The 27,853-nt window shown below is 40.4% G+C and overlaps 2 protein-coding genes across 8 annotated transcripts in view; one reads left to right on the forward strand and one right to left on the reverse strand.

Moving 5' to 3' along the window:
* The window catches only part of HECTD1 (HECT domain E3 ubiquitin protein ligase 1), a 73,877-nt gene extending 70,529 nt beyond the window's left edge, over nt 1-3,348 (forward strand). For 5 of the 7 annotated variants that reach the window (XM_040257155.1, XM_040257156.1, XM_040257158.1 and 2 more), the window contains 4 exons: nt 44-137; nt 824-974; nt 2,123-2,267; nt 2,380-3,298. In XM_040257155.1, the coding sequence (XP_040113089.1) occupies nt 44-137; nt 824-974; nt 2,123-2,267; nt 2,380-2,517 (528 nt within the window). In that variant the 3' untranslated portion in view covers nt 2,518-3,298. Of the gene's footprint in view, nt 1-43; nt 138-823; nt 975-2,122; nt 2,268-2,379 lie in introns of all 7 variants that reach the window. The other 2 variants (XM_040257153.1, XM_040257159.1) reach the window with 2 other exon arrangements.
* Nucleotides 3,349-6,414: 3,066 nt separating this feature from the next.
* Nucleotides 6,415-27,853, reverse strand: part of AP4S1 (adaptor related protein complex 4 subunit sigma 1) — a 45,226-nt gene continuing 23,787 nt past the window's right edge. The window contains exons 2-6 of the mRNA XM_040257175.1: nt 25,403-25,612; nt 22,495-22,581; nt 21,464-21,532; nt 17,727-17,738; nt 6,415-7,002 (exon numbers count right to left, since the gene is read on the reverse strand). Coding sequence (XP_040113109.1) covers nt 6,874-7,002; nt 17,727-17,738; nt 21,464-21,532; nt 22,495-22,581; nt 25,403-25,540 — 435 coding nt within the window. The 5' untranslated portion in view covers nt 25,541-25,612 and the 3' untranslated portion in view covers nt 6,415-6,873. The remainder of the gene's footprint in view (nt 7,003-17,726; nt 17,739-21,463; nt 21,533-22,494; nt 22,582-25,402; nt 25,613-27,853) is intronic.

A 27,853-nucleotide genomic window follows, 5' to 3' on the forward strand; every position in this document is an offset into this window, starting at 1 on the left:
TTCCTAGCTATTAACAATTACCATGACAAATTTTCCTTTGCAGATGATAACAATGGATAATGCAGAAGAATATGTGGATTTGATGTTTGACTTTTGCATGCATACGGGTATTCAGAAACAGATGGAAGCCTTCAGAGGTAACTTTTAAGGGTCTTTAGCTTAATCCTTCTCCTTTTACTTTGAGACACCGAAATTAAGGTACTGCTATGCTCCAAAATTAGACTATGCTAGTGATCTCTAGATTTGTCATCTAGTGTTTTGTCTTCCCAACAGTTAGGTCCTACAGGGTACCCAGAACAGAGTGAAACATTTTCAAGTTGTAGCATACCCTAAGCTGCTCTTCCTTAGTAATGAGGGACCTACTTTGGCTTTTGTTTTTTCATTTGTAAGTGGATGTAAGGTTGCATACATGATCAGGATGAATTAAACTATATTAGAACCTAAAGTCTTAAGGTAAAGAGTGAGGCAAAATATATTGAACTGTTTATCACATATTAGTTTCAAAAATGAGAACTTTGCTTTGGCTGGCTTGTATGACATAAAGAATTGGTTGGGAAATTATCAGAATTTGGCTACTGACCATAGTGTCTGAATACTCTCTCTACATATACATCTGTGATACTAAGCAAATATTTCTGTACTTAAAACCCTAGCACAGTTTTTATTTCAAGCTACTTTAATTTTTATTTGCTTTTTCAAATATTTATATTTGTCTTCTGTCCATTTAGTTGAGTATTTTGATTTGAAATTGGTGATTTTGAAATTGTGACTTGGAAACTCAGTTGTGTTTTGTTTTTGTTTTTTTGCTGTGTGTAAAATGTAGATGGGTTTAATAAAGTTTTTCCAATGGAGAAATTAAGTTCCTTCAGCCATGAAGAGGTCCAAATGATTCTTTGTGGAAATCAGTCGCCATCCTGGGCAGCAGAGGATATTATTAATTATACTGAACCTAAATTGGGTTATACACGTGACAGGTATGTGTTGGTTATTTTCTAAGATAGACAAAATTCTTTCTGTTTATCTTAGAATGGCAGGTTCTCTAAATGACTCAGTGAATTATATGCATAAAATGAGAAAGCAATTAAGTCTCACACCATTATCAGATGCATATTCATGGATAAGCCTGAGTTTATATAGAAAGTCACCTGAATCTTGACTAATGTTAAGATTCCTTTACTCACTATATTTTAACTGTTCATCATCTTAACAGTTGGGTCATTTATAAACCCTTTGGCTTTATTGCTTTTATATTAACCTTTATTTTTAAATATTTTAAAACTTATAGAATAGTTGAAGAATAGTTAAGAATTCTTATGTATTCTTTACCCAGAATCACCAGTACTTAACATTTTGCTGTACTTTTGCATTATATCTCTCTGTACACACACACACACATTTTTTCTGAACCATTTGAGGATACGAAGTATATACCATCTACCTTTACTCTGCAATGTATTAATGTACATTGTGAGATTCTCTCACATACCCATACTTGTTAGGAAATTTGTGATTCCATATTTTTAGCTAATCCATGGTGTACATTCTAGCTCTGTTGATTATTCCAGTGATGTCTAATAGCACTCAATTCACTCCTGTTTGCCACATATCAGGAAATTGTATTTAGTTGTGATTTATAAGTTTTCAAAGTAATGTAAATGAGAAAGTATTTTTTTAAACTTAAGTAATATTGTATATATAGCTTTTTTAAAGTAAACTTTTTATTGAAGTATAACAGAGAAGTATACAAATTGCATGTAGAACCTGAAGAATTTTCACAGAATGGACACACCTGCATAATCGGTACCCAGAATGAGAAAAAACTCCAGAAATCTCTGTCCCCATGTACTATTCCTAGTCATTAAATCACTGTTTCCATTGAGCTTTTCTGATTTGCTGGCTTTGTTGCATATTTGATTCCTCTATGCCTTTGTAAGGCAGTCCTTGAAGGATGTTTTTTAAGTAGTTTGCATCAGCTCATTTCATACTTACCCAAAAGTCTCTAGATGTGTGGTTCTTTTGACATGTGGATATTCGTTTTGGGGGGTTTATTGCTGGCTCATAAAGTAGTGGTAGTATTTTTCATTTAAATCAGATCACTATAACTCTGTTTTTCTTCTTGTAGCCCTGGCTTCCTTAGGTTCGTGCGGGTTTTATGTGGTATGTCTTCAGACGAGAGGAAAGCATTTCTGCAGTTTACCACTGGTTGTTCAACTCTGCCCCCAGGGGGACTGGCTAACTTGCATCCCAGGCTCACAGTTGTACGCAAGGTACAAACTCTAGCTACTGGGCAATGTAAACCAAATTTAGTTACCTAAGGGTTGAAAGAAATGCGTTTTGAGGTCATGGTCTTCTGTTATTTTCAATTCTGTTTCTGTGTAGGTTGATGCTACTGATGCAAGCTACCCATCAGTGAACACATGTGTGCATTATCTAAAGTTGCCAGAATACTCTTCGGAGGAAATCATGAGAGAGCGTCTGCTAGCTGCTACAATGGAGAAAGGCTTTCATCTCAATTGAGCTTTGAAGTGCAATGGGAGACATCAGAGACTTAAAATTCTAGTGAAGCCTCTTGTGTTTGTTTGCAGAGAAGTATATGATCCTCCATGCTAATGACACTTGCCTTTTTTTCCACCATTAAGGCTTTAAGAACACGTGGAATAAGTTTGTTAGCTGCTAATGACAAAACAAATCCTTTAACTATCCAGCCAGCAAGTACATAGCACAGAACACTGTGTGTTGCTACAAGGGCTCATGTGACTGGAATAAGGTGGTTCTACTTGACTGTTCCAAAGAGCAGCTTCTCAGATCTTCAGTGTTCACTGGCAAATTTCTAACAGTGTATTTGTGTCAAGTTTGTCATTTCATACTTCATACACTACAGTTGCCATCACTGATCCCTGTTTTGCTGGCTTTTAAGCTACTTGGTCAGAAATCCTGCTTCCTTAAAACATAGAGGGTTAATGAGCATCTCAAGCTTTTTCTTTTCCTCTTTAATGATGCCTGCACTATCAGAGTATATCTAGTGTTCTCTCTTTTGTTTGGCATATAATCATGCACAACCTTTTTATTTCTTTGAGGTGGGAGTATATTTTTATTTCCTAAATGCCATACTATAAAGATCAAATTCTTAAGTGTGTTTGTGCAGTTCAAAAATAAAAGATATATTAAAGGGGGGAGGAAAAAAACACTGGTTTAGATGCAAGGCACACTTAAAGCAAGTTTTACTTTTGGTTGTATTTTCTTTGTATATTATAAACATTTATTTAACTTGTTGCAGTTTGAAGTAAAAAAAAAAAAATTTCCAAAATGTATGCTTAACAGTAATCATTAAAATGTTTGCAGCGCACAGAACTGTGTCATGTGAGTGTTTCACTGCAGCCACCAGACTCAGAGCTTAAATAGGTGTCGTTTTGAATCACTGACACTTCATTTGTTGAAATTACTACAGGAAGAAGTGTTTTTTCTATGTAAATACACTTTACTGAGACTGGAAAACCAGCAGAAATACATAGCTACTTGCTTGTGATCCAACTCTTACGTTCTGTCTTAAAGTATTCTTCAGCTAAAAATAGCCATGTTTTTGTGTTAACTTTTTAAACACCAAACTGCTTCTTACCATTTTTATCTTCAGTGATGTGTAAGTCTAAGATCCAAGAATAATTTTTGAATGTTGTGTTGGTGTGAAAAGAAACCACTGGGATAATGCCGTTTCCTCCTTTTTAAAAGGGGGGCTCTATTTCCATTTTCCAAATTGTTTTGATTTATCATATCTATGCATTTAGGTAAAAGTAAAGTCACTGGCCTGATTTAGCCAGATGGCTTTTATAGGAGTAAAAAGCATTTTTGGGAATCACCCACTATTTACCTGATTAAAAGGTACCTTTCCTTTCTACATTAGAGATCTCTCCCACTGCAGTCAGTCATTTGAGTAGTGTTTCTATTCTCTGCGTGAGAATATTGCGACTGTGTAATCAGAGGCAGCATTTAAATAATTCACCTAGTTAGCTTCACAGTGCTCTGTGAGAATAAAAGTTAATAAAGCATAATAGCAATATTTAAACGTATGACCTAGGCTTTAATCCAAAAGCAGTAGTGGTGATTGTCTCAAAAAAGTCATGGATGCATGACTAGAACTTTACACTAGCGGTAGAATTAAAATCCAGTTTATGTGGGTAGTATTGCCATTATTTAAGTCTCTAAAACATCTGTCAGTAGCCAACTTTTATCAAGACTAAGTCTAGTAAGTACAAGCATGCTCAGTGGCTCAGTCCTATCTTAACTCTTTGCAACCCCATGGACTGTAGCCCCCCAACCTCCCCCCCGCACTGCTGCTCCTCTCTCCATGGGATTCTCCAGGCAAGAATGCTGGAAATGGTTGCCGTTTCTGCTTTAGGGGATCTTCCCAACCCAGGAATTGAGCCCGTGTCTCCTGAGGCTTCTGCACTGGCAGGTGATTCTTTACCACTAGCCACCTAGGGAGCCCCCAGTCTAGCACAGGGGTCGGCAAACTCTGGCCTGCCATTTGCTTTTGTGTGGGCCATGAACTAAATATGGTTTTGAATTTTTTTAAGTAGTTGAAGAAAATCAAAAGACTAAAAATATGATGTGACAATTTTATGAAATTCATATTTCAGTGTCCATAAATAAATGGTTTTATTAGAACATAGCCATGCTGATTTATTTATATATTATCTATGGATCTTTTTGCATTACAATGGCAGAACTGAGTGGTTACAGCAGAGACCATATGGCCCACAAAGCCTTAAATACTTATTTGATCTGGCCCTTTGCAGAAAAGATTTGCTGAATCCTGGTCTAGCACATTGCTACAGCAGGTAAAATTGATGAGTCTTACAGAGAGTAACTCTGAAATGCCAGGAATCTAGAATGAAAAGTCCAAGGACAAGGTAAAGCTGCCCAATCTGAGACGTAACTTTCATGAGTGTGAAAATCATTTAGCTGGTAGTCACAGTTGAACAAGAAACCTGAAATGAGATGACACAGGCTGTCACAGACGGAGAGTCACATTATAGTTCACTGTGTATGAGTCAAGTATTACGAGGCAACTACCTGGGTCTCCACATGGAGTATTTTTTCCAGTGGTATCTACCTAGTATTTTTTTGTTGTTCTCTCAAGGTACTAAAATCTGTGCCAACATGTTATTAAATGCTATTTTGGTATGACCCCAAAATTAATTTTATGCACTCCCTCGTTACTTCTGGTGTACCAGTTTCTGCAGTTACCTGAATGTGCTACTGATTAAGTGCCTATCAACTAGGACAGTGTTTTCCAACTAATGTCTCAGAAAGACCTCCAAAGCACTTTGATCTAGACTGGGCTTTCCCCAAACCTTGGTTTCTCAATGCATTCCATTCACTGTTCTGGCAGGTCAGAAGCCTTTCCTCTGCCTTCCTGAACTGAGTCCAGAACAAGATCTGCTTTTGGAATTCATTATTGACTGGTTGCCTTGGTCTTCATAGATGCAAACTTTTGAAGTATTTAAGTGAACTTTAGAAACAAAGAGTTTTAACAAAATTCCTCCTACACATACACGAGAGAGAAAGAAATTAATAGTGAATGAATTAGTACCTAGAATGTCCATTTATGTCCTCTTTTGGAGGGCAGAGTGTTGTAGGTAAAGTAACTCTTGGAATTCCATAGGATGGCATGATAATCTTCATGTATCAAGACTATATTTCTACTTCCTCCATTGTACTTGCCCTCCTACCCTTAACGTGCACGTGAACATGCTGTTACCTAAGGCAGTTCTGCATCTTCTACTGTTGATGAAGCAGTAAAAGCACAACTATATAGAAAGGTTTGGGAGGATCAGGGCATTGCTCTTCTATAGTGGCTTAGCAGTCTTTGCTTTAGGACATTCCAGGAGAAGGGGTTGAAGGAATAAGAGAGGGTGGATGCATTTCAGAGTAACCTGAATTGATAGTCTCTTGCATTCCAGTTTTAGACTTTGAACTAAATTTCATTTACCAATAAATTTACTAATAAGATAAACCCTTTACAATATGGCACACAGGATAGTCAGTTCTCTGCTCAGTCGCTCAGCTGTCTGACTCTGCAGCTCCAAGGACTGTAGCCCACCAGGCAGCTCTGTCCATGGAATTATCCAGGCAAGAATACTGGAGCAGGTTGCCATTTCCTCCTCCAGGGGATCTTCTGACCTAGGGATTGAACCTGTGTCTTCCTGCACTGGCAGGATTCTTTACCACTGAACCACCTGGGAAGACTTCAGGATAGCAGTAAGTGCAGTCTTAACGTTTGGCCACTCATTATAGTAACACTCTTTGTAGAGTTAATTACATGATGGCATTGTAATTGTTAAGTACCTATAAAATGTGTATCAGGTTTTTAGAAATTGGAAAGAATTTTTCATTAGGTACACACATTTGGTAAACTTTTGACTGTTTAAAGAAAGATAGCATTCAGAAAACTTTTATTCAAAGTTTTCAAGTTAATTTTAACAGTTTATTGGCCAATGGAGAGCTCTCTCATTTTCTTCCCACCTGGTATGCTATTCTTGAATTTATCTCTTCGCAAAGTCAAGCAGAGACCAAAAAGTTTCCCTTAGTACTACACAAAATCTAAACAAGTGAGGGGGGAAAAATGCTTATGGTCAGAAAATAAAACTTGTCTCTCTGTTTAGAGAAAATTTTTCTTTGTACATCGTATTTTAAAATACACTTTTGTTTTCCGTTTAGGAACTATGGAAAACACCTGTTTCAAAGTCTTTGTAAGGATAGCCCGTTTTGCAGTGTTGGGTCTTCCAGGTTCTTGGGGGCCAGCGATGTTGAGAGGCACTCCACGGTGTTCTTGTTTCCTTTGAGGCGATGTTGTCTGGCAGAGCCTTTCTGTTTTCAGCTGTCTGACATCTTATCAAGAATTAGTAGAGGGGCAAGAATTCTTGCCCTGTTCGTCTCCACAATGCAGCCATTTAATATCATCTCATCCAAAATGATGTGTACTTTATCCAAATTAAACATTATCTAGGGTTATATTAAGGAAATTAGTTATAGAAATGTTAACATTCAGTAAATAATAACTTATGACTTGGAATTTTTCTGGTGTAAATTAGTCTAAACATGAAGTTTTTTTTAACAGATTTCCTAAAATTAAAATTGGTGTTTATACTAGAAATTATTACCTTCATGTACACAGATACACCTAGTTTCCCCTTGGTTAGGCTCACTAGACAATAGACATAGAAATGGAGCAGCTATATACCCTTTAGCCAGAGGGAGAGGGAATGTACTAAGAGCTGGAGAATAAAGCAAGTAAAGTTTGGTCAGAGTGTGTGACCTGACCTCAAGAACAATGTCTTCCCAGACAGCAATACTAATAGTAAATAGCCATGACTTCCTGAATACTCATTATGTTCCAGGCATTGTGTTGAGTGTCTTACATATATTATTTCAGTCTTCTCTTTGTTTCTGTGATGTATGTGCTAACATTATTCTCATTTTACATAGGAACAAAGAGGCTCAAAGCTATTGTCCATGGTCACATGGCTAGTAACTGTAACTTTGGAATTTACATCCAGAGTTTTGGCTCAGCTGCTCTGGTTCTAGACTTCTCAGGAGAGGCCCAAGGCTGCTGAGTATACACCCTCCCTCTACCCTCAAACTTCCACCCAGAAAAATGCCTTTTTAACATAGCATTCTTAGCATTGAGACAGGCTAAAGGGAAAAACAATCACTAGGAGAAATGAATAAAGAAAAGCAAGGCAATGTTGACTTAATTCCCAAGGAGATAAAAATTCCAATTTTCAAGGGAGAACTTATAAATGGAGCATTCTGAAAATACTCATTTGAGAATTACAGAGCCACTTGAGCTTCCTGATGTTCCTGGTAGAAAGTCAGGACAGGGCATAGCGGAAGAAGAAAATATTGTTAGACTATGACATCTAGCTAATTAGAAAAAGCCAAATTCTTTCCCCAGGAGCCCCTTCATTTGAGTACCTAACTTTTCCTTTGTGAAATTGAACTGGAAGAGAGAATTAAACTCTGAGGGTGATGACGACAATGGCTGAATATTTCTAAAGTCTACACTTTACTGTCTTAGGTTTTCATTATCAAAGAGCAGGATCTTGGTTTAAAAAAAAAACTGATAGATTATTTCAAATAGACAAACTTCATTCAGCAGGGAGTGATTAAATGTACAAGGAGGGTTCATAATTAGTAAATCTTTGAAAAATGAGTCACTAGTAATTCCAGATGTTCAAGGCTATTGTACTTGTTTGGTGAAGTACATCTACAGAGAATGAGACAATCCTGTGAATGACTTTTAAGTTCCTATTAGGCTCTGTGTTAATACCTCATTAAGCTCTGTGAAAATAGTCCTTCTGCAGAATAAACTGTTTTTCAGGAGCCCATGGGAACTGTCCTTAAGTGACCCAGAAAAGAAAAAAAAAAAAAAAAAAAGCTTTGTTACACCTATTAATAATGTCTTCCAATTAGATGGATGATTGCTTTATCCATGGCCAACCTGGGACTGGAATATTAGGCCTTTGACTTAATCCGGTTCACTGGACCCAGAAGTCAGAACTTAGAAGCCACAACAAGGCAGGAATGACAGCAAAGTATTAAAAAAGGCAGAAGCACAGGTGGCTGCATGAAAAAATGCCCTATAGAATCCCCCTGTTGTATTTTTTTGGTGGCAAGGTGTTTTTTTAACTATAGTTGACTTACAATGTGTTATAGTCAATTACTGCTGTAGAGCAAAATGATTCAGTTATACATACACATTCATACATATATATGTAACACTGATACTCCTTTTTAATGTTCTTTTCCATAATGTTTTATCATAGGACATTCAATATAGCTCTCTGCTATACAGTAGGACCTTGTTTTAAGGCCTAGTGCCTCTGAAAATGTCAGTCCATCCAGGGTGATGCTCAGATAGAAGGAGATCTCACTTTAATGTAGTCTACTTGAATTGATGCAAACTGCTCTGAAAGACTGCTCCATCTCTGGCAAAAAGATGATCAGCAATTCAGATATCCCCTTGAACAATTAGCCCAATGTTTTGAAATTCAAATTAGAATTTACTGCTGAATCTTACTGACCACTGACATCTTTACATTACAAGGTCAAGATCCTTCAGTAAGTTCTGAATTTCCCAACATCCTGGAAACATGAGTTGCTCAATGAGGTCATTCTGTACTGTGGGCATGTGACAGCCTGTCTATCTGACTCTCTGGCTCAAACCCCTAATAATCATGCAAGTTTCTGGAACACTACAGGGAAACCACAGACCAAATCCAATGAGAGGCAAAAGCCTGAAAGCTGATTTCCTCTTAGAATCATGTGATGCCTTTAAAATAAGAATCCAGCTGTTTGTATCTTTATTTGGTTCATAAGCAACTTGTACACACTGGCAAAGCCAAGAGTAATGGCATTTGGGCTACTAGCCAGGTGAGCAGGGACCAAAAAATGCCCTATATGCCAAGGCCCATGGCAATAAACAGGCAAACACCTCAGCCCTGACATTTGGAATAGGAGGAAGCAAGAAAGGCATAGGCTGATGGTCTATTAATGTGATGAGCTATAATGACTATTTTAAGAGGGTCCAACTGCAGATGGTGACTGCAACCATGAAATTAAAAGACATTTACTCCTTGGGAGGAAAGTTATGACCAATCTAGATAGCATATTCAAAAGCAGAGACATTACTTTGCCAACAAAGGTCCATCTAGTCAAGGCTATGGTTTTTCCAGTGGTCATGTATGGATGTGAGAGCTGGACTGTGAAGAAAGCTGAGTGCCGAAGAATTGATGCTTTTGAACTGTGGTGTTGGAGAAGACTCTTGAGAGTCCCTTGGACTGCAAGGAGATCCAACCAGTCCATTCTGAAGGAGGTCAGCCCTGGGATTTCTTTGGAGGGAATGATGCTAAAGCTGAAACTCCAGTACTTTGGCCACCTTATGCGAAGAGTTGACTCATTGGAAAAGACTGTGATGCTGGGAGGGATTGGGGGCAGGAGGAGAAGGGGACGACAGAAGATGAGATGGCTGGATGGCATCACTGACTCGATGGATGTGAGTTTGGGTGGACTCCGGGAGTTGTTGATGGACAGGGAGGCCTGGTGTGCTGCGGTTCATGGGGTCACAAAGAGTCGGACATGACTGAGCGACTGAACTGACTGAACTGAACCTTCAGGTTATACTGAACTCATCTGACTTAAAAAATCCTTGAGGAAATTTGTTTGCTCTCATGGGCACCCTAAGGTTGGAGCTGACAGGAACTAAAAATAGCTTCTTAGAGAACAGATTCATAAAGCCGCATCTTTTCTCAACCCAGAAACCTAAGAGCCTTTCTGAATTCTGGGTAATGTGGATTGGAGTCAAATACTGTAGGGCCCCAGTAATATTTGTGCCACTTGAAATCAATTTTTTAATTAAAGTGATTGAAATGTTTCTGGTTTATATATTGGAATTTTGATCTCTGGATCATGAAATACTAGTATTTTAATGCCACTCTGGTGGTCCAGTTCTCCTTTAGGAAGAGAAAACTGAGGCACATACATTCAAAGAAGACCTCAAAAGCAAGTCCACGCAAGAACCCTGCCTAGGAACTAAACTTTCTGATTTGATATTTTGCTCTCAGGTCCCTTGTCGTCTTACTTTTCTTTTTTTTTTTTTAAATAAGATCATTGCTAAGCAAAGTTCTTTAAGTAGGGTGGGGGGAAAAACATATTCTCATTTTTTTATACTTGAACTCAATTCCTCATATAATTAGATTAAGTTGCAAAGAGCTAAGTTGTTCACATTTCCCACAGAAAATCAAATACTACTGTAAAGAAGATTATCATCCTGAGGCTTCTGCATAGTTTTGGATATATTCCCCCTGTAATAGTCTTCTGTTCACTTTTACACTTTGTATGGTCTTTTGTTAATTAGGTCACTGAAGAGGAGTGTTGTCTTTTTGTTAAGTAGGTTTCCCATACCCACTCCTATTCTGAGAGCAACAAAGACATTTGTGTGTTGTGTTTTTTTTTTTTTTTTAGTTTACATAGACTTATGTAAAATAACACATATATCAAAGTCAGAATTGGGGTCAATGAACCTGTCATTTCTTGTGGTCCACCCCCACCGCCGCCACACACAACTCTGTTGCTTCTCATAACTTGTTTCCACTGTTCCTGAGTAAACAGAACCAGAAGCATGGAACCAAAGGAGTCGGGGTAAGACAGAGGGACCTGGTGAGGAGGGCGAGGAGGGCTAGGAGGAGTAACAGTAGGGGGTGAATATGGTATCTATAGGACTCAGAAACACATGTAAAGGAAATAGACAGTGAAGGCTAGGGAGAGCCAAAACAGTCTCAAAGGCAGATCTGTTTAATCTGGAACTTTCATATCCCTTTCCCAGGTGAATGGCTTGGAATAATCCCTTGGGGACCGTTCCTAATTCTGAACTAACTGCTCCTAACCTGACTGGAACTCATGCTGGAGAGTAGGACCAACCTACCACGGTCCTCTCACCCCTCCAGGCCTGCCCTTCCCAAAGACTGGATTAGCTGCACAAATTCCCCTGGGCCCATGGGCCAGCTTTCTTCTCTTGCAGCCCTGCCTCCAATGGACATAGGTTTAAAAGGAGGGGAAAAAAAAAAAAAGATGTTTAGAAATCTCTGAGGTGAACTTCAATTTTGGAAAGCAAGCTCTTATCAAGACATTCAGGCACTCTCTTCAAAATGTCTCGCGGTTTCCGACTCCTCCAACCAAACAAAGCCCAGTGTTTCCCTAAAACATCTTCTCTACTTCAGAAACACCAAGACAACAAATGGTGACAGGCGCTTCATGCAAGTTTTCTTAGAGACGAAACTGCTACTGTCTACTCCCGATGACTATGACTTTTCAAAACTGTGTCAAAATCAAGCTGTCAAATGTATAGCCCAAGAATCAAAGGCCCTGGAAGCCCAGGGGCCAACAGCAGCCCTGCCACAGAGCAGCACCGTGGGCGCAGGGCAGGCACCACCCCTGAGCCCCCGCCTCCTCGTCCAAAAAGACCACCTGGATGACTATGTCGTTTTCTTCCAGCTCCAAAGCAGGCAAACCCTCTGACTCTTCGGGGAGAGGAAAGCTAGTTTATTCCTTCAGAGAGAGGAAAGCTAGTTTACTCCTTCAGAGAGAGGAAAGCTAGTTTACTCCTTCAGGGAGAGGAGAGCTAGTTTACTCCTTTCTGATATTTTCAAACCATTCCTGATGTAATCACATGCTTCAGTTCAGTTCAGTTCAGTTGCTCAGTCATGTCTGACTCTTTGCGACCCCATGAATCGCAGCACACCAGGCCTCCCTGTCCATCACCATTGCCCGGAGTTCACTCAGACTCACGTCCATCAAGTCCGTGATGCCATCCAGCCATCTCATCCTCTGTCATCCCCTTCTCCTCCTGCCCCCAATCCTTCCCAGCATCAGAGTCTTTTCCAGTGAGTCAACTCTTCTCATGAGGTGGCCAAAGTACTGGAGCTTCAGCTTTAGCATCATTCCTTCCGAAGAAATCCCAGGGCTGATCTCCTTCAGAATGGACTGGTTGGATCTCCTTGCAGTCCAAGGGATTCTCAAAAGTCTTCTCCAACACCACAGTTCAAAAGCATCAATTCTTCGGCACTCAGCCTTCTTCACAGTCCAACTCTCACATCCATACATGACCACAGGAAAAACCATAGCCTTGACTAGACGGACCTTAGTCAGCAAAGTAATGTCTCTGCTTTTGAATATGCTATCTAGGTTGGTCATAACTTTTCTTCCAAGGAGTAAACGTCTTTTAATTTCATGGCTGCAGTCACCATCTGCAGTGATTTTGGAGCCCAAAAGAATAAAGTCTGGCACTGTTTCCACTGTTTCCCCATCTATTTCCCATGAAGTGATGGGACTGGATGCCATGATCTTCGTTTTCTGAATGTTGAGCTTTAAGCCAACTTTTTCGCTCTCCTCTTTCACTTTCATCAAGAGGTTTTTTAGTTCCTCTTCACTCTCTGCCATAAGGGTGGTGTCATCTGCTTCACCATACCTCAAAAGAAATTCTTTTGTAATAACAATTAATTACTGTAAATTTCTGAGAGAACATTTCAGTTCCTTTAGAAGCTGCTGCTTCAGCGTTGGATGACTTCCCTAGAGAATTTCTTTGGTCTTTTTGCCAGTATTTCTGTAGCCCCAAGTTGAACAAGTACTTTGTGATTTCTCATTAAGTCAGGCCGGAGTTATCTCCTATTTCGAGAAGCCCTATTCTGGTTTCTGGACCTCTAAAGGTATTCGGGATTTTAGGAAAGTAATAAAGGAACAACAGCCACGCTCCCCACTGGGGCCTGGCAGGGCCTGAGAGCAAATCTTGGTAGTGCTCCTTGCTGTTGACAGGGTCCCTTTGTTCCTCCAACTAGCTGAGTCACAGTGCAGATAGAATGGAGGCCTTCCCTGCTCCCCACCCTCAGCTACAGTAAAGAAGGCATGTTCCACATCACCCATATGGGCTTTAAGGTTCTGGAACTAATTGCTCAGGCTTTGGGGCTTTAAGCACTTGTGAAATAAAAATATAAGTGTTTTAAAGATTTTTTTTAAAGATATTTTTGAATGAAGAAGACATTTCTGGATTCTAGACCTAGCCTGTATTTGTGGGCACAAGAATATAAATAGGGGCCCCAGCCTATTCCTGACTTTTCTTCTCATGCATGTATGTGGAATACCCTTCTTACCATCCCAGCCTCTCCATCATTCCTGCCGTCAGTCCCGGGTTACAATGGGAGAGAGGCCTGCAGAGGCCCTGGCAGCAGGCACTGGGATGTCCAGGTATCCACTAAATTCTTGGGATCCAGATAGCTCAAGGGTGGTCAAGGAGTGGAGGGGGGAGCCTGCAGGCTCTGGGTGAGCACCCTTATCCCACAGAGAGGGATGCTGCTGAAGGAGAGCTAGAGGGGGGTCCTCTAAAGCACGGGGCCCAGGAGGGGACCCTGGGTGTCCAGGTCTAAAGGCAGCATTCCACTCTAGCCCAAATAAATGAAGCTTTTAAGCCTCTTCAAAGGCACCAAACACCAAAAGGGGCGCCAAGGTTTCTGGTGCCTTCACACACAGCAGGTGTGCGCCGAGCTGGGGAGGAACTAGGCTTTTCGTACACAGTGCTGTTCATTGGTGCTATCCTCTGACAATTTAGCAGAAGGAGGCTTGAACTGCTCCTCTGAATTATGAATTGTCTGGAGAGTTCAGCAAACCTGGGGCTCTGGAGCTGAACACATTTTGAGAAGCTCATCAATTGGTTCCTAAGAACTATCTTGATTTGTGGAATTTGAAGTCTTTAATCAATCTACCAAATATCAGGTAGGGCCAGCTTTCCTGAGAGAAGCCCTCAGGCACCAACCAGCCCCAGAGGCGGAGTGGAATGTGAAGAGGGTGCCGGAGTTGCTGGAGGGCCACACAATGATTTAGGTCACTGTCGTGCCTGGTCCCTGGGGTGCAGGCTGCCCTGCCCGACACTACTCTGCACCAGAGAGTTCCCACTCAGTACAAGGGTTTTCAACAAGCCAGAATCTCTGTCCTGGTTTCTGGAGCTTAGGTCGTTTCTTTTTAACATTCCATCTGCCTTATTCTATGACGTTAGTCTTACCAGAAGTAGAACAAGCCCGTACCAGGGAGATATGTAAATGGTACTGTGAATTTCCCAGGGTCTAATCCTGCAGGCTCTGGAAAACCGCCCCCTCCTTTAAAAGCTACAGGGTGGTAATGTCTCTTGAGAAAGACTGTGAGTAAAGAGCTTCTTGGGAATTCCGTGAGGTTAAATCATGTCTGTTCCCATATCGACTGACACAGAGGGCTTTCCTAATCTAAGCAAACACAAAGGTCATGACCTGTTCCGGGTAGCTGGCTCCAGGCTGCAACTGGGTCAGCTGCTGGTTCAACGTTTCAAGGCCTAAGGAAGCTACTTTCCGGGCACAATGTTGGTTGCTCTGGCAGGTTCCCAGGTACAAGCTACCAGAGCGCTGATGCAGGGTGTCTATGGGTGGTACCTCTAAAGGGCTCCCTTGTCTTCCTGTTAAAAACTGGTGTGGAGAAGTCTTCCCTGGATATCTTTGACGTGACAGTTTAAACAGAGCTATGTATGAGGCAGAACAGAGTTGTGGATTTGTAATGTGACTTTTTTTCAGATGGCTGAGGGTAGAAACCCTTTAAGAAGGTCAGTAGAAGACTGGTTGCCCCTGCTCTGCCAGCTGCTGCGCTTTTAGACCACGGGAGGGCCACGTGAACTTCACCTCAAGCACAGACAGACACTTCCAGATCTGCAGACTTAGCTCCCTTCTCTAAGTGATGAAAAAGTCCTTGTCTGTCAAGTGGGTGTGCCTGAGTAACCGCTGAGGGACAGTAAATAGGGTAAGTAGGTCAGAGCGGAAGAGAAGGCAACAATGATGGGAAGAGACAGAAATCGTGTGCTTTCGTGTGAAAATTAAATTCAAACGAGAATGCTGGAGCTCTATTACGCTGACCTATGCTATACACTAGACGGATACAAAGACAAACCCATCTCTACTTCTAACAAACACCTAGTCAGTATATAAGACACATCAACACGATGAATCCAAATATACCTGCCCTACTACATCTGACTCACTTGAATTCTGAATATGTAGACTTGAAAGACTCTCCCTTTCTGCTCTAGGTGTAAGGCAACTCAGCTCAGTTATCTAGAGTCATGGCAACATCAAACACTAAAGCTGAGAGGGTATCAAAGCTCTTCCAGTTTAATTCCATCATTCTGAGATGAGGAGTTTATGTGTTTTGTCTGATACACACACCCAACTGGTGGCAGGACTGAAAGCAGAACCTGGGTGTATTTCTGGCAAAATATCTATTAAATGCTTTTGCTAACTTACTGTGCGTGCATGCTAAGTGGCTTCAGTCATGTCTGACTCTGTGATGCTATGGACTGTAGCCCACTAGGCTCCTCTGTCCATGGGATTCTCCAGGCAACAATACTGGAGTGTACTGCCATGCCCTCCTCCAGCGGATCTTCCCAACCCAGGGATCAAACCTGTGTCTCTCAAGTCTCCTGCATTGGCAGGTGGATTCTTTATCACCAATGCCATTACTTCTTAAATCAGAAGGCATTTTTATTATTCCCCTATATAAGGAGGAAGAGATTTATTTTGAATTGCTTTAAAAGATTTAGTTAAAATGGAATATTACATGCTGAATAAAAATACACCCAAATATGCAGCCTGGTCTTGGGTCTCCTAGGTCAAAGGACCACAGATTTAGGTCACCCACCACTAGAGGGCACTCAGATTTCCCTGGTTAACTTACAGAGGCTTCCAAACGGCCTGCAAATGAACTTTATCAACATGCCAATTTCTATCCAGAGTAAAAGGTAAATGGCCATTTCCCCAAAATATACTGGCATACTGGTGCTGGACATAGGTTTCTAATGCGTGTGTGTGTGTATACACACACAAATATAGGTATGTATGTATGTGTGTGTGTATATGTATATATCAGAGAAGGCGATGGCACCCCACTCCAGTACTCTTGCCTGAAAAATCCCATGGACGGAGGAGCCTGGTAGGCTGCAGTCCATGGGGTCATGAAGAGTCGGACATTACTGAGTGACTTCACTTTCACTTTTCACTTTCATGCATTGGAGAAGGAAATGGCAACCCACTCCAGTGTTCTTGCCTGGAGAATCCCAGGGATGGGGGAGCCTGGTGGGCTGCTTTCTATGGGGTCGCACAGAGTCAGACACAACTGAAGCAACTTAGCAGCAGCAGCATATGTATATATGGGCTTCCCTGTTGGCTCAGAAGATAAAGAATCTACCTGCAATGGGGGAGACCTGAGTTCAGTCCCTGGGTGGGGAAGATCCCCTGGAAGATGGCACGGCAACCCACTCCAGTATTCCTTCCTGGAAAATCCCCATGGACAGAGGAGCCTGGCGGACTACAGTCTATGGGGTTGCAAAGAGTTGGACACAATTGAGCAACTAAGCATAGCACATATGTATATATACATACATAACTGCTATAATTAATATATATTTATTATAATTAATGTCACTATTTTAGATTCAAGCATAATGTTTTCTCAAAGAAATATTCTATTTATTGCTTTTAAGTGGTAAGCGGATTTCTTAAGTGAAAATTAAAAGACAGCTTGCCTCCAGAGCACTCACACAAAGGTCGGTGGGCTCCTGCCAAAATCAGCAGTATTCTAAGCAAATCATGCTGTTCTTGGGCCCCTTGGATACTTTGATTTAAAAGGGAGAAGAGAAGAAAAGGAGAATTTCCTCTGCTATAAAAGGAAATGAACACAAGCCAGGCAATTTCTTTAACCTTCCAGTTTATCATCCCTGGAAGCCTTCTTGATCATGTGGGGAATTTCTGGAGATTTATACCTGGAGCCATGAAAATCTATTCTCTGTAGGCGGACCAAGCCCTTTCTGGCTGTTTTATCTGAATTCTGAAAAAGTCTATTCCATATACATAAGTTAAATTAATATATAACAGTGATCATTAAACACCATCACAGCATTGCACTGTATGAAAAATACAAGAATTGTCGTGCAAAAGGGTAGAGAGTTTCTGCAAATCACCCGTACCTCTATGTCTTGTCAGAGATATTGACGGTGAGTCTTCTGGATACTGGATTCTAAGCCTTTGGCACTTACCTGATCGGGACTAGCCTGTCCTTTGCCAACTAGTGTGGAAAATTTGGCTCACAGCGCTGAAAAAGGATACATCTAGTTCACTCTGGAAAAGAGAAAAGAGTACAAGGATGAGGAGGAGACACCGGGCCACAATGCAGAGACACTGTCACTTAGCAGAGACGGTGCCTGCCCTGGCCGCCGGCCTGGAAGCAGTGGGGACAGGCTGCTCTATAAGCACGAGCTGGAGCCCGCGGAGGCCGAGTTTGGGATGGTGATTCAAAAAAAAAAAAAAAAAGAAATAGGCTGCCGCTTGGAGGACATTTATAGGCCAGAACAATTCACTTTTAGAGTGTAGAGGGAATACACTAATTCAACCTTTATAGAACATAGGTAATTTGATATGTATATCAAAAAATGTAATAATGTGCACACAGTGTGAATCCATCAGTCTTACTTCTAGAAGTTTATCCTAAGGAAACAATTAGATAATGGCACAGTGATGTGTGCTAGGATATTCGGGGTAATGTTATTTATAGTAGCAAATTACTGAAAACAAGCTAGGTGTCTATCAAAGGAAGGACTAGTTCATAAACGATGGCAAATCCATAAATGATGACACAGATACATAAATCCTGCCTCTTTTGAAGCTAACTGGGCTGGCTCTGTATTGAAACATGATGCTAAGATGCTTCTTTCAACCCAGACAGCATGAGACGGATCTCCAAGTTTAAGACCTGGAAACTCCGAAGATTAAAAATAGACCAAGAAAGAAAGTTTAAAACTCACAAACCTAAAAATAAATCTTGGATGACAAGGCATTCTCCAGGAGTGGCGTGGATTTTCTTTTATTTCCCATGGTACTCTTCTCTCTCCTCGTCCTCTTCTTTTTGCTTCTGTCATCCTAAACCGGGTCATCCCTTAGTACTATCCAAGTCCTGTATAATCACCTGGTTTAAATTAAATTCTAACCTTTACTTCTGTGGTTTATGTGGTCACCGACTCTCTCCCAAAAATAACAGCTATCATTCAGCAACCTGCTATTTATTCTCAGTTACTGAATATCATAATTTTACAAACCTTAGCAATGATAGTGCTTGGACCGACTCTTCATTCTCCCAGATTTAAAACATTGCTATTTGGGGAAATTATATTCTACTTGATAGGTGTTCTCTTAAAGTGGCTAACCATGGCCAGCTCTGAATCACAGACCCTGACTTGCAACCAGTCTGTCTTAACAGGGTGGTTGTCAAGAGATGAGCGTCTCTTTCAGCTCTGGAGGGCACCAATGCCTTCCCAGCTGGATGCACTACTGTGTCACACGCCACTCAGCCGCTTCCCAGCTCCAGTGGTTGAATTAGGAAATGGCTGACAGCAAGCCTCATGCATTAAGACTGCTCTCAAACTGAAGCCGGCACCAGAATCACCTGGAAGGCTTGTTAAAACGCCGTTTGCAGCCCCTCAACCCAGACTGATTCAATAGTCTGGGGTAGGCCAAGCGTTTATCTTTCTAACAAACTCCCACGTAATACTCAGGTTACTGGTCTAGGAACCATACTTTTCAAACTGAGAACAAAGCTCGTGAAGGCAATGAAAAGTGGCTAGTTGATTGTCCCACAAAGAAAGGGTTTGCCAAACTTTACTTCTGGCACTGGGAGTTAGGCTGAAGATACGACTTTCAATATGAGGTTTGCCCTATAGTGCACTCAAGATTACTAATTATGGAGCAGACTCCACTCACTGCCTCAGGAGGAAGCAGCCTGGGAACAGTTCCTTCCTAATCTCTTTATTTAAGAGCAAAATGAAATAAACAAGACAATGTTGAAAAATTAGCCTGTGTCACTACTGCTTCTTAAAAATGTCTAACCAAGCCTCAGGAAAGCCTATGGTAGCAGAATAAAACATCTCCACTGATTCTTTTTTAAAAGACGGTTGGATTTCAAACTAACCACAAAGCTAAAGTCATCAAGATATAGTGGTACTGGCAGAAGGATAAACATACAGATCTGTATACAGAAACATACAGAAGACCAGAACGGAAAATCCAGAAATAAAGCCTTACATTTATGGTCAATTGATTTTTTTGACAATGTGCCAAGACAATTAAATGGGGGTGGGGTGGGGAGAATAGTCTTCTCAACAAATGGCACATGGACAACTGGATATAACATGAAGTTAGACCCCCTACTTCAAACCATGTACAAAAATTACTCAAAATGGCTCGAAGACCTAAAAGCAGGAGCTAAAACTATTATACAAATGAAACAAATATAACATTGAAATCAATAAGGTTTGAGTTGGGGAAAAAAGAAAAGAACACCTAAAGAGTAAATCTTTATGACTTTAGGTTAGGCAAAAGCCTTTTTAGACATGACACCAAAACATAAGCAGCAGAATAATTCAACTTATTCAAAATTAAGAACTGTTGTGTTTCAAAAGACAGCATGAAGAAAGTGAAAAGAAAACCACTGAATGGAGACAGCATTTTCAAGTCATGTCTGATAAGAGATTTATAGTCAGACTACATCAAGAACTTCCACAACTCAACAATAAAAAAGACAAATAATGCAATTGAAAAATGGGCAAAGGGTGTGAACAAACATTTCTCCAAAGAAGATATACAGAGGGCCAATAAACACATGAAAAGATGCTCAACACTGTTATCCATCAGTGAAAAGCAAATAAAACTCACAACTTATTTATACCATTTCATACCCACTGGGATGGCTATAATCAAAAACACAGATAATAACAAGGTTTGGTGAGGATGTGGAGAATTAGAACTCTCATATACTGCTGGTGAGAATTTAAATCATGGAGCTATTTTTGAAAACAGTTTGGCAGTTCATCAAAATGATAAACATGGTGTTACCATATCACCCCCCCAATTCTACTCCTTAGGTAGAGGAGAACTGAAAACATGATTCCACACAAGAATGTGTATACAAGCATTCATAGTGGTATCACTCATAATAGACAAAAAGCATAAATAACCCAATGTCCATCAACTGAAGAATGAATTCACAAAATATCCATAGAATAGAATATTATTCAGAAATAAAAAGGAAAGGCGTCCTGACAGACATTACAATGTGATCAATGTCTTGAAAACATTATGCTAAAGTAAAAAATTCAGTCATAAAAGACTGCATATTATTGAACTTCATAAAATTCTATTTAGATAAAATGTCTAGAATAGGCAAACCTATAGCGATAGAAAGTACATTAGAGGTTATCTGGGGCTTGGAGCAAGTGGAGTAGTTAAGCGGGAGAGAAATGCTAATGGGTATGGTGTTTCTTTTTGGCAAAATATTTTTAAACTTTGTGGTAATGGTTTCACAACTCTGGGTACATACTAAAAACTATGCCCTTTGAAGGGGAATTGTATATCATTAAGTTACATTTCAGTACAACTGTTAAAATAAAGGACTGTTGGAAAGGAACTCATGTATTCCTTAAGGGGAGTTGGTTCTGATCCTCACAGCAAGGGTTTGTATGGAAATGAATCTTAAACTAAAAGGGTCTTGGTGCCCTAGGAAGGGAAGCAGAAGAAAGAAGAAGGGATCGATTTATATAGCAGAATATCTTAACTGAGAGAAAGACACAAGAAGTTCTTAGTCTTATAGAACTGGCTCTGTATAGAGATCTAGACATAACATAGTTTCTTACACTTTGGATGAGCCAGAAGGAAAGGTAAAGAAAATCTGGCATCATTTGATTTTTTAACTTTTACACATTAAAGCTCTATATTAACATGTTTTTTGTTTTTTTAGACCTATTTCTTGGAAATTGGGCAAAGGATGAAAACCATTTTTAAGTCATTAAACTTACCACTCGGCTGAAGTAGTCATCTAAAACTTCCACAAAGTTATGGATGAATTCATAAATTGCCATCTCGTTCTGAAATAAAAAAGGAATGGTGTAAATAATTTCAGTGTGACGTATAGGGAAAACACAAATGGAGCCGCCCCGTCAGCAGCCAGGTTTTAGAAAATTTGGGTTGGGAAACAGATAATGTGAGCAAAGTAGCTTTCTATCAACAAATATTCAGAATAATTCTAGGACTTATTTGTTTAAAGGAAGCTTATCAACAGGGGAAATGAAGAAAACCTTAACCTCTAAGATTTTTTGAAAAGCCCGCGATGAATCTAGCTGCACTGAAACTAGATTGAGTCTAGTGATTAGAATTTTGAGGTTTACTCCCTGACTTCAGGACCAATGAATGGCTAAAGTCAATTGTTGTTCTTTTCCTTCAGGGTCTTCATGTTGTCACTTTTCTATCTGTAGAAGATGGGGAAACTGTTTCAAAGTTTGGTGCATGGGTGAAAAACAATCAACTGAGATTTCAAAGTATTTTAGATCTTAAACATCCTTTTCAGGGATTCCATGGCCAAAGGGGCTATTGATCTGAGACTGACATTTCTGAAAAGGTGAACTACACCTGATGAGACGTCATCACAGCACATTCACATTCACAGTTTGCTCTGGCTCCTGTCACGTCAGCCGAGGTTGAACACCACCACTGTCTGGCCTCTACCCTTGGCTTGGTGGCCCCCCTCTGCCGCGCAGAACGAGGGCAGGAAACTGGCACTGCTTAGGGTCCAGGAAGGCATTCTGTGGTCTCATGCTTCTTCACAAGCTGCTCATCTAATCCAAGAAAAATCCTAGTTTATCTCTTCCACATAGCTTTCCCCAAAATCCAATGCCCTTAAAAAACAAACAAACAAAACAATATCCTTCCAGAGTCAAGATAATGCTCGTGGAGGTAAGTGGGGAAGAAAATGTCAATTTAAAGAAGAATAAAAAGCAGACTGTTATTCCTAATTTTCTTATATTTTCCATAAGCTCTTCTATTATCTTACCTCTGTGTCATTAACTCCAACCACAATGAAGAGAGCTGCGTACTGCCGGTATATCAGCTTAAAGTCCTTATATTCAATGAAAGAGCACTAGGCAAAACACAATTAGATATTAATTCCTAAGGTTGACGGGGATTTCTTGAAAATGGCATGCAGAATTCTAGGTTCTGATCTGAGGATCCGTCAACACACTCCTAGAAATATACAACACTAAGATGTTACACGGGGCTTCCCAGGTAGCACCAGTGGTAAAGAACCTGCCCGCTAGTGCAGGAGACGTAAGTGACAGGAGTTAGGTCCCTGGGCTGGAAATATCCCCTGGAGGAGGCATGGCAACCCCTTCTAGAAATCTTGTCTGGATAAAATCCATGGACAGAGAAGCCAGCGGGCTATAGTCCATGGGTTCGCAAAGAGTCAGAACATGGCTGAGCGACTAAGCACAGCACAGCACAGGCTCATTTTAAAAATTATTTAAAGATGGTTTTTATGTAACAGATACTAGACAAAAATCATCCATTGTAAATAGTGCTTTATAAGAATTAACTGGAGAAGGAAATGGCAACCCACTCCAGTACTCTTGCCTGGAGAATCCCATGGAGGGAGAAGCCTGGTAGGCTACAGTCCATGGGGTCGCAAAGAGTCGGACACGACTGAGCGACTTCACTCACTCACTCACTCACTCATAAGAATTAATAAATAACTTACCACTATTGACTAGTGGAGAAAACAATTCACTTCCCATTCATCTCTCCCCTAATGTCATTATATAAAGAGGGAGAGGAAGACGCTGGATGGATAGGAATTCAACCAGCAGGATGAAGGCACAGTGTTGCCCTTCCTTTAGACTTTTGGGTTTGCTTGACCAAATGTGATTAAGAACTGTATCACTTTTTGCACTGGGATATGTTGCTCTATGACATTCAGATATACCTGGGAATGAAGCTTCAAGGGGTTTTTTTTGACCGCACTGTGTGGCATGCAGGATCTTAGTTCCCTGCCCATGGATCAAAACCATGGGCATGGCAGTGAAAGGGAAGAGTACTAACCACTGCTGCTGCTGCTGCTGCTAAGTCACTTCAGTTGTGTCCGACTCTGTGCGACCCCATAGACGGCAGCCCACCAGGCTCCGCCGTCCCTGGGATTCTCCAGGCAAGAACACTGGAGTGGGTTGCCATTTCCTTCTCCAATTCGTGAAAGTGAAAAGTGAAAGTGAAGTCCTCAGTCACGTCTGACTCAGCGACACCATGGACTGCAGCCTACCAGGCTCCTCCGTCCATGGGATTTTCCCGGCAAGAGTATTGGAGTGGGTTGCCATTGGCTTCTCCGCCTAACCACTGCACTGCCAGGGAATTCCTGAAGCTGCAAGCTTCGATTATGGCATTTTTTTCCATGCGAAGCCATTCGACAATCTATATAATGGAAAGGTTTGAGGCTTTTATTTGAAATTAGGATAAAAACCATTAAATCCAGGACCATTCTACAGCTTTAGGTTCACTGCAGAGCCAGTATAATTTCTGCTCAGTCAGATCTTTCAAGGAATCACTTCCTATCTGAAAGAACTGAGGAACATTTTTCAAAGCCTCTCAGGAGTTTCCGACATTCAAAAAAAACTATCAAAGCACTTCTGTGGATAAAATAAAAATGAAGCTGAGACTGTGTTACTTTTGGGTTCCCTTTAAGATCTAAGATAATTTAGAATGCTTCAAAAATATCTAACGGTATACTCATCTCAAAGCATATATCTCAGAGGGTGAAATATATCAGTGAAAGTGATGTTTGAAACTGGGGAGTGCCTGCATTCTGTAGAGATTCAAACAGAAATGTTTCTTCAGTCTGTTTACCCTTACTTAAAGTCTATGGCTATTAACACAGTTCTTTAATAGTTTCGGTTTCCTTTTGACAACTACATAAAGTAGTGTGTGCCATGGCAGGCCAAACCAGTAACTCAAAGAGGACTCTTGAGATGTTCCGACTGGAAAATCAATTTAGAAGCCAAGGGGAACACAGTGTCAATGTGTCCCTTCTGAGCACTGATGCACCTTAATATTTTATGACTTACCAGTGGTTCCTACAAGCAGCCTTTCTACATAGTCAGTGAAATGGAGAAATGGCAAATTAATGGGTGATTTATATAGGCTTTCTGATTTTGCCTTAGTTTGCTCCATGATTTCCAAAGGATTCCAAGCTTAGGGCCTGGACTAAGTAATTCTCCAATTAATATCCCTTGTAAAAGTAGACTCAGTTTTTAAAATTCCCATTTAGTATTATTTTAATGATTCAATTTAACCTCAATTTGGGCAGAATGGATCAATTAGTTATTTCACATGCATTTGCTAACTTTCATTTCTCTCATCTATATAAGACAAGTTCAAATCAAGTTTGTTTTGTTTTTAAATTACTTGTTCCAGTTTTATGTTGGTGGCAAATTTATAAAAATGATAAGCAGAATAAAAAACACCTCATTCCACATGAGAATCATGTTATCATCCTCTGGCATAAAGTGGGTCTTGAGTGTGTCCCTCTATCCTGGTCATTTGACCTCATCTTTCTGGCTTAAAGAAAGCTATCTGCTACAGGGACTCCTGAGAGTTCCAAGGGCTCAGTTCTCATGAACAAAAAAAGAAGGCATGTCTATTAGCAGGAGTAAATTTGCCACTTCCATAGTGCAATGAGACAAATATGCTGACCTAAATACGAACCCAAGACTTTCCCTGGTTTTCTTTGCTTTTATTTTCCTTAAGGGGATGTAAAGAGAGCTGTACACCAGACTTCATTTCACTTCATTTGTTATTTTTCTCTAATAGCTATTGAAAGAATGGGGTTCAAAGAAAACGATGGCCCTTGAGACTCAGTAATAACAAATCTGCCACACTGAGTTGGATGCAAAGATGAAAGAGAGAATCAGACTTACTTGTTCATTAGATCGAGAGAGACAGCTCTTTATGACTTCTGTTTCCAGAAGCGTACGCTTATTAATCTCCACATGTTCATAGTACTTAGAAAGTCGGGTCTGCCCTTGTTTATTCACCATGAGGAAAAATTTTATCATTTTTTTTCCTCTGGTCACTATTTTTCCAAGTATAATTCAAAAGATATGGCAAGGGATGGCTGTAACCAGAACCTGAAGGACAAAAAGAACAACAGAAAGACAAAATCAAATTTCTCAAGAATCGTATTAAATGTGTTCCACAGATAAACCAGAAGTAAAATGTCTTCTGATAACATTGGTCTTCACTCCTGTGAACTAAATGGGGTTTTAATAAATAAAGATAAATTTTCATTAGTTATCCTCCAAAAACATTTTTGGGTATCCATAGTGCTTCTACTCATATTCATTCCATTGTTTCATCAGTCTTCTTGGGTGCCAACTACGTGTCAAGCACCAGAAAGAGATTATGGAGATGAAGAAGTAATGATTTCCGATCTTCCGATCATGACACCTAGCAAAGGTGCTGGGCAAGTAAGAAAGTAACAGCATTACAAAGTGCTAAGTTTTACTGGGACAGGCAGACTTGTCTGGTGTACAAAAAGGAGGGGCAAGGAGCATCACCAGAGAGTTGGGAACGGCTTCCCAGAAAAGGGGCATTTAAACAAGACCTTGAAGAATGACCCAGAGGGAGTGACTCTGAGGCACAGAAATTAGGGGAATGAAAGCTCTGGGAAAACTCACTTTGGTTGCAGGTCAAGGGGCAGGAAGAATGGTCATAGGAAGCTGAGCTGCTCACATAAGATAAAATTGGCTTTAGAAGTGATGCTAAGGAATATGAACTTTATTCTATGGACAGTGGAGACAGGATCTGTACTGAAGTTCCTCTTTTGTTAGTGCTGGGAGCCACAGTAACATCAATTATTTGTCAAAGTCCTCAAACAAGGCCCTACAACAAGTCCTACAAGGTCCTGTACTGAGCAGTTTACATACATTATTTAGTTCTCACAGTTTTCTGCAGCAGTGAAGTGAAGTGAAGTGAACTCGCTCAGTTGTGTCTGACTCTTTGCGACCCCACGGGCTGTAGCAGGGACTTCGGTTATTCCCATTTCAAGGACAAGCAAATTGAATTCTATGGATGTTATGGTACCCAGTATCCCTGGATGACTGTGTGTCAGGGATGAGACACAGCTCAGAGGACAAGACAGACCCCTAACACTCTACTCCTAGGGGTTCATGCTTGCAGTTTTATTTCCAACTCAGCTATAATGCAGCTCATGTTCCTTGTTCTTATACTTAACTAGTTTTCCAAATAATCAATGCAGATGCACACAATATTGACCGATGGCCAGTTCTTTCATCATGAGCATCAGAGCTGTCTCATCTAAAGCCAATAGTATAGTATCATATTCACATTTTGCAGTATCTTTGAAAATCAGTGCAAAAGACTAAGGTTAAGCATAGTTAGTACTTAAGTGAAAATTTAAAAGTTGGAAGAATTTTACAGAAGAGTTGCAACAGATTTTAATATTTGAACTAAGTTTTATATTATCTTTTTGCCCTCCCAGCTCATCTCTCATATCCTAAACCCTGTCACACTGGTGGTTATCTCAAAACAATTCCAAACATTAAGAGTCGGTTAGAACCGGATCCAGGCTGGCAAAGCTTGGGGCTGCTGCATTCACGTAGAACAGGATGCCATCTAGACCAGCTCAGCTGGGGACTTGCCAGCAGGGCCATGGGGGAGGCCTGCGGCCATTCACTCTCTTTTCCAGGAAGATAGACTCACTACTGCAGGTGGGATTGCAACAGCCTCTGTGTTACTTAATCACACGGCAGCAAGTGCTGCTTTTATTCTCCTTACAAATGACTGCCTGTAAATTATGGCAGATGACTAATAAATTAAGATTACCATCCTTTCTTTTACTCCCTTTCAGCAAAGTTATTTTAAAACCATCTTTACGAAAGTTAGAAATATACCCTGGATTCCAACTGCCGGGTAAATGACCAAAAAAAAATGAAAAATATATTGTCTCAAAGGTACTCACGACCAAACCTTCGCCTTTAAATGCCCTAGCTGCATTAAGTGGTAAAATGAGATGTAAAATGACCCCACTAAGATGCTATACCAAGGGATCAAGTTGGTTTCTACCTTGTAAGCACAGCATTCCTTCCCACTGACTTCAAGAGGAAGGGTGACCCAACAAGGACGCGCTGAACTGACACTCATTAGCACACAAGTTTTGAAAATAGTAGCTGAAGGCATCTAAAGACTGGAATACATCATTTTTTTTTTTTTGCACGCTCATAAACAATTACACAATTTATAACCGTAGGATTACACAGTGGTAATAAAGTGGACAAGCAAAACTGTAAACTATTTGTATTATAAAATATACAACACCAAAATATACATTGCAGAGACTCGGAGACAGG

Source organism: Oryx dammah, unplaced genomic scaffold (genome assembly GCF_014754425.2).
Source record: "Oryx dammah isolate SB20612 unplaced genomic scaffold, SCBI_Odam_1.1 HiC_scaffold_16, whole genome shotgun sequence".
NCBI classification, from domain to species: domain Eukaryota; kingdom Metazoa; phylum Chordata; class Mammalia; order Artiodactyla; family Bovidae; genus Oryx; species Oryx dammah.